The 11607-nt window shown below is 35.3% G+C and overlaps 2 protein-coding genes across 13 annotated transcripts in view; one reads left to right on the forward strand and one right to left on the reverse strand.

The window, feature by feature from the left end:
• CASK (calcium/calmodulin dependent serine protein kinase) overlaps positions 1-11607 on the reverse strand; it is a 385648-nt gene that overhangs the window by 161265 nt on the left and 212776 nt on the right. The gene's annotated exons all lie outside the window — the stretch shown is intronic.
• GPR82 (G protein-coupled receptor 82) lies at positions 9664-10883 on the forward strand. The gene has a single exon (XM_007102901.2). It carries the CDS (start codon positions 9690-9692, stop codon positions 10698-10700), a length of 1011 nt encoding a protein of 336 aa, XP_007102963.1. The 5' UTR covers positions 9664-9689; the 3' UTR covers positions 10701-10883.

The raw sequence follows: 11607 nt of genomic DNA on the forward strand, positions 1-11607 counted from the left end.
GTATCTTAACAGGAAGGGATCTGTGTAGTTTAAGTTGACAGGAAGAAGTAACTACAGTGGAGGATAAAGGTAATTTCGCCTATGCTTTCTTCATTAGGTAAAATACACTTTAAATTACACTTGTTGATAGACATGACATGTTTTCATTTTAGTATTATTTGACTATTAAAACTATGTCCATGAATTGCTGACTAAAAAAAAAGTTAAGAAAAACTAAAGATATGAGAAAAACTTTCGCATACTAAAATGTCAGACTTTCTTTTTACCGCTAGGATAATTGTAGTTGTGAATGATTTTACAAAGGTGACTCTTGTGATAATCACTAGTACAAAACAAAACGAAATCTCTAAAGGACATAGCCTATTAAAGGCAGATGAGTGTCAATGGGTTTTTAGCTTAAGGACAGAAATCCATCGTCCATACAATTATTTTTATTCTATCACGTTTAAAGTGTTTTTCAGCTACTAAGATAAAGAATCATTTTGTTAGAGCTTAAAAAAACTAAACTTTTAAATTGTTCTAAGTTTCTAGCTGGAAAATAGTGCAAGGCAGGCAGCTTATGCTTCAGCCTTTAACAGCAAAAGAGGTTTAACTAGGGCTGGTAATAGATTGCCCTCTGCTGGTCAAAGCGTCGCCAAAGAAATGATTCTCTACAGACTTTTTCTGTGTTAAAATGTAACTGTGGTTTCTTCTTTCCAATTTTCTCTACCAGATACTTCTGGCGATATGGAACTCCAGAGAACTTATATTTCCTGGCTTCAATATTTTATTTGTAGGTTTATTAAAACAATATATTTTAGGCTGGCTTTTTGATGGAGGAGGAAGAAGAGAGCACATGGTAATATCAGAAACTATACCATATATAGTACAATTTGAGAACTATGTTATAAGACACCAACACTTGTTTAGAGTGATACCTTAAAATGACTACTTCAAGTCTAATATATCTCTGTCAAAACATTATAAAGACGCAACCATCAATATAAGCAATGATTCAGGCAAGGACCATCAATGAATGCTAAAATCCACTGGGTGAAAGGGGAAAAAATATATTCAGAGAGTCTCAAAATATGACCATCAGATTACTTATCAATTACAGAGGGGAAAAGTACTAGTACAATGGAGAGTTGGCAGCAATTAATAAATTTCCAGATTGAAAACTGATACATTTCTGGTCACCAGGGACACTTGGTCACCTTTATCTAAAACAATAATCCAGATTCTGGTAGTAGCTAAGAGTATGGGATCTGAAGTCACACTACCTGGGTTCAAATATAGGCCCTACAATACACCAGTTACATTACCATCAACAAGTTATTTATCCTCTATGGACCTAAATCTTCTCATCTAGAAAATGATAGTAATAATGGTATCCATCTGAGAGATATCTTAATTAAATATCTTAACAATTAAGTGAATATACATAAAAGCACTTCAGTGGTTGTCATTTATTATTATTATAAATTTTCTAAAAGTGGTTCTCAGGAAAGCTTGTTACTTCAACACTTGGGGTTCTTAATAAGAGAAAATAAATATAGACACTAATAGGTACAGGATGTAATAAGACCTCAGATACCCAACTCTTCCTCATCTTCCTTTGATATCTTTTTTTCCCCTTGAATAAAGATAGTGACATGGAGCAGGAGATTTAACCTCAAGACAATTTTACCTAGAAATTCCAAAGAAGTGATTGGTAATAAAATGTCCAGGAAATGGTCTTGAGAAGAAAGGGCAGTCGTGAGGTTTCTGGGCACTGATATATGATGTCTTTTTAACTCCCTAAATCTCATTGCAAGTCATAATCCAAGGTGTATGGATGTGTTTTGTACCTGTGGCAATAAAATGGCCTAAATTATTTTTAGAATTCTATAATCAAATGCTTCCTTTTCATAAATTTTAATCTACTTCTGGCTTTTCAAAGAACCTGAAAAAAAAAAGGTAGGTTCTGAAGCATGATATGAACCAAACTTGACTGACTCAAAGATGCTGAAATTCAAAATCTGACTGTCCTCAAAAATATCTTTGCCTCATCTAATCCAATGCTAAAGTTTCCCTTTCCCTAAACCTACTAATTTCCCATCTGTTTTCCAACTGCCACTTCTGAGGTCATTCCAATTCTAATGACTGTCACCATGTTTCTATGGTGTACATTTCTAGAAGAAAATGTCTATCCAGTGCATTCAAGCCGATATGGAAAGACAAAAGCCAAAGGTGAAGTATAGTGAAACTCTGATTGGCGGGTCCATTTAGTCATTAGACCTTTCTTACAAAGCTAATCACTTTTCTGTGCTATTATATATTTACAAACTTTGGACTGTAATTTCTGCTGTTTTTTAATAGTTCTTGAGGAAAATACTCCCATGGTTTGCTGAGAAACCAGCTCGTAGCAGCAAGTAGAGGATCTTCACACCCTGATTAAGGGTGGGACAGCCATGATTATAGCTGCTCGTGGTAGACGGCGAGGGCCTGAGCACAGTGCAACTGGAGACAGAGACAGGGCTGTGGCCAGACACCACATCCTGAAGAGAGCGGGGGTGCTCAGAGAACCTTGAACAAACCACAGCTTTGAGTAATAGGTCTCTGCTTCACTCCTCCTAAAGGTAACTACTGGCTCGGGTGTGCAACGAACTGGATAAAGGATTCCACTGCATCCCAACCCCAACTCCCCCTTGAAGAAATAATTATCTTTTGAATGTGAAGTTCTAATGTGGACTACATAAGGCACGTCTTCTCTTCCTGCACACCAGCCTCCCAACGCTCTGAACTTCTGATGGGTCAGATAGAGTGCTTAAAAGGCCAACTGTTGACATTTTAGAAGACACGAGCTTGGGTAGCCCAAAATAACTGTCTAGTTGAAGCACAATGGTTCAGGTATGACTGAGCTGTCCTGTGTCTTCTGGGTTCTGGCTCCGAGGCAAGTTGAAAAGGGACCCTATCCTAACCCCAGTAATCCGTCAGGAAAGCTCTCATGCACCCCTGCTGAATACAGCTCACCATGGATTGTCAAAGTAAATTATAGCATGCCCGCCCTTTGGACCTCAAACATCTCAAAAGCAGGAAACTTCGTACAAGGCAGGACTTACACTCTGGGGAACTACTCTAACACCTCAAGGAGTAAATCATAAGGGTCAGAGCAGAACACTTAGGAAGCCAGTATTTGGCAATGATATAGGAAGTAATTAGAAGGGTTAGCAAGAGCATTTAGACTTGGAAACAGAAGCAGAACTCTGAAGAGGAGAAGCATGGGAAAGATGAATGAGAACCAAAGAAAACTGTAGGTGACCTAAATGAGAAAAGTCCAAGGGGCCACTTTTACACAGAACTTGCAATTCTTGAAATTTCTGCCTGACAAGTTGTATTTCTGTTAATCTTGTATTCTCTGACATTTACACCTTTTACCAATTGCAATAATACTTCCCAGTATGTTAGGAAAATATAAATAAAAATTTCCTTATATTTCAATTAGGGAACTCAAAATCACTTAAATCATAAAGAATTTATACTGATATTGATGGGATAAAAATTAGCTTACTGAAGTCAAAAGTTTTCAAAGAAAGAAAAATATTGGGCTTGAGTTCTTCCAGTCTATTCTGCTACTTAGAGTCTAGAAACCCTGTCTGAATGAAATTAAAAGTATTCAAAACTTGATTCCAGTTTACTTACCATAAGGTACCCTTATCGACTCTAGAGAAAAACCAGTAATTTCTGCTAAGGTAGAGGGTGAGGTTGAAAAATAACCAAACACGTGCCTTGAAGTTAATTTACTAGCTGTGTCACCTTGGGCATGCTATTTAACATCTTTGAGACTCAATTTCCTCATGTGTAAAACGGGGCTACCACCACCCATCGCTGGGGCTCTTATATGTAAAATGTTCTGCCTGGTACTGGCACAGGATTGTTGCTCACCATGCATTCTCTTCTCTTTCCTTTCAGTTCCTTTGGACTGTAAGAACCACTCTGATTTAGTTTTCTCCCTTTCTAATTCATAGAGCACTTAAAGTCTGTACCACACATCACATATTAATCTGAATCTTGGCTTGCTTCTGGAACCACTCTTGAATTTCCAGAGACCCTAAATTAGCTTGTGGTTGATATACTTCTGTGACCTCCACATGCCACTAGAAACACAGTAGGAACTCCAATAAATATTTGTGAATTGCACTGTTTAAGAAAACTACAGAGCACTAAAAAAAAAAAAAAATCAAAATAGAGGAAGAAATGGCGAAAATTACACCTATCCAGGCATTCTTGCCCGATAAATTGTCAGTCATCTGACCATCGTTTTAAGCAGTACTTCTGACTCTTCTTTGGTTCAGTGGTTGACTGACATCTGTGGTAGCCAGCTTCCAAGATGGCCCCCAATGACCATCACCTCCTGATATCCCTCCCACACTGAATCACTGATGGCTTTGGGTGACCAACAGAATACTGCAGAAGTGACAGTGTTGACTTTAGAGGCTAGATCAAAAACAGGCATTGCAACTATGGCCTTGTTCTTTTTAATCACTTGCTCTGTGAGGACAGATGGCTGCATGACCTTGGCAAACTTAAGCAACTCTTCTGAGGTTCACTTTTCCTCACCTTTAAAATGAAGATATTTATTACACAGTATTTATTTAACAGGGTATTGTGAAGATTGAATAAGACATGCATATAAAGCACATAACAGGATGCCTGGCACATAATAGGCTTTCATTAAATGTAGCTAATACTGGTGTGGTGGTGGTAGAAATTGCAGTAGCAGCAACTGACTGGCTGTGAGATGTGAAGGAAAGAGAGCAATCAAGGATGATTCCTAGGTTTTTGGCTTGAATAACTGAAGAAGTGATGGTGTCATCTACTGACTTCAGGGACAAGAGAAGATAAGTTGTGGAGAGTAAGGACATTCTTTTTTCTTGGGCCGAAGGTACTTATTAAGCCTCAAACAGGTAATACTAAAATTATCTTTCAATCATTTATAAACAGGATTCCTTTTCCATTCTTTCTTCTCTGAATTATTTTGAAGTGTTTTTTTGTTCTAAATAATTCCTTCCTGGAACATGAAAAATTGTTCAAGTAAAAATGATAGGAATTCCAGAGGTCAAATTACTCTGCAGTCAATGGCCATGTTCCCCTGGATGAATCGCTGTTCTTAATTAAATGATGGCAAGCACTGCAAATGCAAAGATGAATAACAGCAGAACAAAATCCAGACACTCAGGCAGTCCTCACTTTTGTTTTACAGAGAAGTATTAGCAAACATTAGGAAGGATTTATGTAATCAACAAGAAATAAGATAAGCATCAGGGGTTATGAGAATTGGCAAAGCACGTTTATTAATTTTAAATGAAGATTTACTGATAACTAAAGTGCTCGAGCTTGATGAAATTAGATTTCTGTTCCCATTCTCAGACTCCCACTGGTTTAACTACCCAAGGAAGGGTAATGTGTGATGCAGGTCTGGCTCCTCAGCTGTACACACTTAGCTTTCATTTAGTTAACAGTTCATAGACTGATTAAACAATACTATACATAAAATTGGTTTCACAATTCTTTATGTTGTAATATAACTATTGATTTTATTTGAGGCATATTTGGTCTTCGGATTCTGGCACTTTCCAGGATTCCCCAAATTCATTATGAAATGCTCCAAACAATGTACTACTTTGAATCTGAATGGAGGCAGCACAGGACAATTTGAAGTAGAATAAGTTAGTTCATTAGTTAACCAAGATGAGACTCAAACCCCTGAATGTACTGCTCTGGGCCTCACTTCTTTACCCCCCAGCTCTGTGATATTTGATTCCAGTAACCTGCTACAAGTAAGAAAACTTTGCATTTAATTTCCCTTTATTCGTGATAAAGCTGAATTGCAAATAAGCCATCCACAAACGATTTTACAGACAAGTTTGTACCAATATTTTATTGGGTTACTATGGAGTGGTTCCCTCTACCACTGTATTGTACAAAACTAACTAGTCGTGGGGATTAAACCTTTGAACTTAACTTCTGCCAAGCATGCTAATGAAGTTAAATGAGGTGTAACCGGTTCATGAAATAATCAAAAGGAAGCACAGTATATATACTGTCCACTAATTTCCTCCCACTATAGAAACAGAGAAATGAGTTTGGTTTTTTTTTTTTTTGAGAAGGTAGTTGCTACATTTACCGTAACTACTGAATTTCTTCAATACTCTGTTTAATTTCCTTTTCTTCCCACTGCAGTTCGTGTCATGCAAGAATCTATTCACGCTGACTAAAACTGAAAGATAATGGAAGAGTGATGATCAGAGAATTTAAAATCTGAAATTTAGCATCACCACCCTGAACAACAGAGCCTTGGTTAGCATAAACTACTCATACAGGTAAGACTGATCACTTTTAACTTAAAAGTTAACTCTATAAAAACTCTAACAGGACTAAAATGTTTACATTTTGAAAACTGATCATTAAGAAAGGTCAGCATATTAATTATGTAGATAATTCGTTAGTAACTGAAGTTAGAATTGTAGACTTCTTTCATTTGTCAAATTAGCAGAGGCACAATGTGTTACAGGAGTGATTCAAGACAAGACATTCTGCTGAGAGGAATGCACACTTGTACACATTTTCTAGAGAGCAATCCTGTATATATAACGTGATTGTTATTTGATTTCTTAAGCTTTAGAGTATTTTCTAAATTTTAGAAAATAATTATCTAGCAGTTTTATAATCAAACTTTACTTTTAAAGGAGAGGTACACAGTAGATACAAATTTGATGTTTGGGAAGCTAAAGATGGTCAACTAGTTGTCGTTTGTTATAGTGAAGGTTCCTATAGAGTTTCAATGTCATCTGTCTGATAAAGCTAGCCTCTGTGAAAGTCTTTTTACCGCTCTTCTGTTCTGAAGCATTTTGCTAGTAGAAAAGCAAGGCAATGGTAATGAATAATATGAGATAAGAGATGCTCTATGTGGTGGTCTAGTTTAAAAAAAAAAGGAATACTATCCATTAAAACAGAAGCACCACCTTTATAGATTTTAGTACATAATGCATTATCTGCACAAGGCAGGGGCTAGTGTTTTTCTTTAACATCATCATAAAAGGAAGCTCCATTCCTTATGTAATATAAAAATTTACTTTGATCAGATAATTTTTTCTTAAGAAATAAACTGGCTAATTTCACTCTCTGACTGATTTTTTTTTACAAACATCTTTATTGGAGTATAATTGCTTTACATTGCTGTGTTAGTTTCTGCTGTATAACAAAGTGAATCAGCTATATGTACACATATATCCCCATACCTCCTCCCTCTTGCATCTCCCTCCCACCCTCCCTATCTCCCCAACTAGGTGGACACAAAGCACGGAGCTGATCTCCCTGTGCTATGCGGCTGCTTCCCACTAGCTATCTATTTTACATTTGGTAGTGTATATATGTCCATGCCACTCTCTCACTGCATCCCTGATTGCTCTTTTCATGGGCAAGGTTAGTCCATTAATATTTATTTTGATGATTTCTATAATCTTGCTTTTAAAAAAATATTTATTCCATATTTTAATTGATTTTTTCTTCATTTTTGTTCCATCCCCCCACCCCCCAGTAAATTAGAATTTCAGCACTCTATTCGTATTTTTTTGGTAGTTACCTTGAAATTCTGTCATGCATATTTAACTCGACATATACTAAAGTGAAACAGTATGTTAATCCCACTCCCAAAGATTACAAAGACACTGGAACATCAAGTTAGATCCCACTCTTGACTTGCATATTATTCTTGTCCAGCACTTTCGTTCTGTCCTGTTTTAAATCCACAAATTTGAAATTACTCTTAAAATACATGACTATTTTGGTTTGGATTTACATAAATGTTTACAATTTATTTGCTCATCATTCCTTTTTGCATTGCAGACCATCCTTTGGGGAGCATTTTTCTTTCTTCCTAAACTACATCCTTTAAAGTTCCTTTAGTGATCGTCTCTTGTTGATAAACTCCCTCAGGTGGTGTTTATCTGTAAACGTTTCATTTCAGCCTCAATCTTTTTTTTTTTTAACATCTTTATTGGAGTATAATTGCTTTACAATGTTGTGTTAGTTTGTGCTGTATAACAAAGTGAATCAGCTATATGTATACATATATCCCCATATCCCCTCCCTCTTGCGTCTCCCTTAGGTTCTTCAGAACCATTTTTTTTAATCTGACTAATTTTAAAATCAATTCCAATTTGCCAGGCTGTACTGGATTCAGATACAAACTCACTCTAAAGCATATGGACCGTTTTCTAAATAAAAATTGCAAAGCAACAAAATAAAATGATAAAGACACTGGTAGACATTAAGGGTCTTAGTACTTGAACCTAGAGATACTCAAGCTTTCAAGCCTTTGGGTGAAGATTGGTTTAAAAAGTTATTTCAAAATTATAATGGTATATTTTGGGAAAAATCCCTATTTCTATAATCTAAGACGCAGAAAACATAATCATGATTCTGAAGAGGGGTAGAGAGTAAAATATTCCTGAGGGGCTGGGGGCATATAAGAATCTCAGAAGGCGGTGGGTAGTAAAAAGTTTTGTGTTTATCAAAAGAGAGAATGAGAAGAAAAAGATCAAGAATCCCTATTCTAGATTATAAAAGAGTGAAGAATGTGGTACTTAGAAAGGTATGGCGAAAAATACAGAGAAATGAAGCACATTCTGAATACAGCTCATGATTTTTATTTGACCAGAATCCAGAAAGTTTTCTTACTTCCACCTGAAAGAAGTAAAGGCATGAGAAAAATAAGAATGAAAAGGAGTTTGTATTTGTACCTTTTGAAGCAAGAAATATTTAAAAATAAGACATTAAAAAAGCAAAATCACACGTGCATTTATACTGTGATTAAAATATCTTCTTAAAAAAAACTCTGAAAAACCAAGATGCTAAATTACACACAAAGACACATGAGGGTGCTCTAACCAACAAGCAGTAGCAACTACAGTTTCGACACAGAATCTTAAACTAGATTTTTATTGAAGTATGATAGATTAGCATTAAATATTTGAAACAAGAAATTACTGATGCCATTTGGTAAAGATCCTGGGATTCTGGTGTCCATCCTTGGTCACTACACTTTCCTTCTGTTCAATTCAGGATCTTGCCTGAGTGTTTATGTAGAATTCAGTTTACTTCTGAAATATGAAAAGTGACTTTTCTAATAGTATTAGATTATAGAGAAGTTCTTTAGCCATGAAAAGACACCATTTTGAAAAGTATTTATGTACAATTAATGTGGTAATTAAAAATCGGTCTTCTATTAACATGGCCACAAAATACTTTTGCAACACTTTCCTTAGGCTAGTGTGTGCCTTAAAAATTTTAAAATTACCTTTCTAGGCTAAAAATCAATTGTCATTTACAAATTGCCTTAAAATCTAATATAAGAATTATAAATTTCTCTAGTATAAAATAATAAATCTCAGGCATTTAATTATTTCTATCAAATTTTGTTTTTTAGACAAAGGCACCATCCACAATAATCAACTTTCTTTTATTTCAATTGGACAATCGTGATTAGAAAAGGTGAGACGGCATCTATACTTTCCCTTTTCATCCAATATATTTATGTTACTATTTTATTTTATCCAATGCTTTATAAAAAAATATTTAGCTGAAATACCATCTATAATTTTAATACTAAATATCTGCAATTCTGTTCTAGTTCCTGTGGCAAAATTCAAGGAAATCTGATATAAATGAGTAACAACTCAACATGTATTCAACCATCCATGATCTCTTCCATGGCTTTACCAATCATTTATACCTTCCTTTGTATCATTGGTCTCTTTGGAAATTCTCTCTCTCAGTGGGTATTTTTAACAAAAATATCTAAGAAAACATCAACGCACATCTACCTAGCACATCTTGTGACTGCAAACTTGCTTGTGTGCAGTGCCATGCCTTTCATGGTTATCTATTTCCTGAAAGGTTTTCAATGGGAATATCAATCTGCGCGATGCAGGGTGGTCAATTTTTTGGGAACTCTATCAATGCATGTAAGTATGTTTGTCAGCCTCTTAATTTTAAGTTGGATTGCCATAAGCCGCTATGCTACCTTAATGAAAAAGGATTCCACACAAGAGACCACTTCGTGCTACGAGAAAATATTTTATGGCCAGTTACTGAAAAAATTTCGCCAGCCCAACTTTGCTAGAAAACTATGTGTTTACATATGGGTAGTTGTTCTAGGCATAATTATTCCAATTATCATATACTACTCAGTTGTGGAGGCCACAGAAGGAGAAGAGACCCTATGCTACAATCAGCAGATGGAACTAGGAGCCATGATCTCTCAGACTGCAGGCCTCATTGGAACCACATTTATTGGATTTTCATTTTTAGTCGTACTAACATCATATTACTCTTTTGTCAACCATCTGAGAAAAATAAGGACCTGTACATCCATTACAGAGAAAGATTTGACTTATAGCTCTGTGAAAAGGCACCTTTTGGTCATCCAGATTCTACTAATAGTTTGCTTCCTTCCATATAGCATTTTTAAACCCATTTTTTTTGTTCTACGCCAAGGAGCAGACTGTCAGCAACTGAATTATTTAATTGAGATAAAAAACATCCTCACCTGTCTTGCATCAGCCAGAAGTAGTACAGACCCCATTATATTTCTTTTTTTAGATAAAACATTCAAGAAGACACTATATGATCTCTTTACAAAATCTGAGTCACCACATATACAACCCTCTGGTTGATTTCTGAATGGAAAACAACACCAAACAGAAAAGTGTTCATATGACTCTATTAGGGACCCTAAACTACATGATTAACAGGTCATAGCTTGGTTGATAATAGGCACCAAGAAAATCTCTTTGGTTTTTAAAAATAAACAAACAAGCAAGCAAACATAAAACTCACTTTACGGTTCTACTTATAGTGAAAGTTGAGATGGCAGAGAGTTAACAGAGGCAAAAGTCAAGCATATTGAAAGGATCCCACTGCATATGAAACCAACAGACCATTTTCTGTTTAAACTCAACCATGGATGCTTCTATTCAAAACATAATACGTCACAACTATAGGATAAAGAAGCAAATGGTTTATGACTTTTCTACTTTTTAGTATTAGAATACGAGGGTCCATCTATGGGTAATGTCTTGTTGGTAGCTTTAAAAATGAGTAAAAGAAAAAAGTGAATAAGAAAAAAGTGAATAAGAAATTTCCTCATTTAAGTCCTATCTAAATGTATGAATAATGTACTGTAAAAATCCAAGGTTTTATTTTATAAACACATTATTTATTTGGTGTTATCTGGTTCATGATCCTGGGAGAAGCAACATTCATTGATTCCGGTATTTATTAAGTAGATGTTATTTATAAATATGCTTAAATATTTGGATTAGGCTTTGTCAAAATAAAAATGAATATGATGTCATTACATGCTGATCTTCATCACATTTTGTATATTTTCCTCTGTATTCAATATAAATAATGTTATTAATGACAAACAGTACCTAGAATGTAAATATGTTTAATTAATTTCTGTGAAATAAATGAATGAATGATAGGCAGTATAATAGTATCGTCGTTGCAAGACTGGTCTCTGGAGTTAGAGTCCCTAGATTCAATACTAGTTCCACCTCTTTTTTTTTTTTTTTTTTT

Source organism: Physeter macrocephalus, chromosome 21, assembly GCF_002837175.3.
Source record: "Physeter macrocephalus isolate SW-GA chromosome 21, ASM283717v5, whole genome shotgun sequence".
Taxonomy (NCBI): domain Eukaryota; kingdom Metazoa; phylum Chordata; class Mammalia; order Artiodactyla; family Physeteridae; genus Physeter; species Physeter macrocephalus.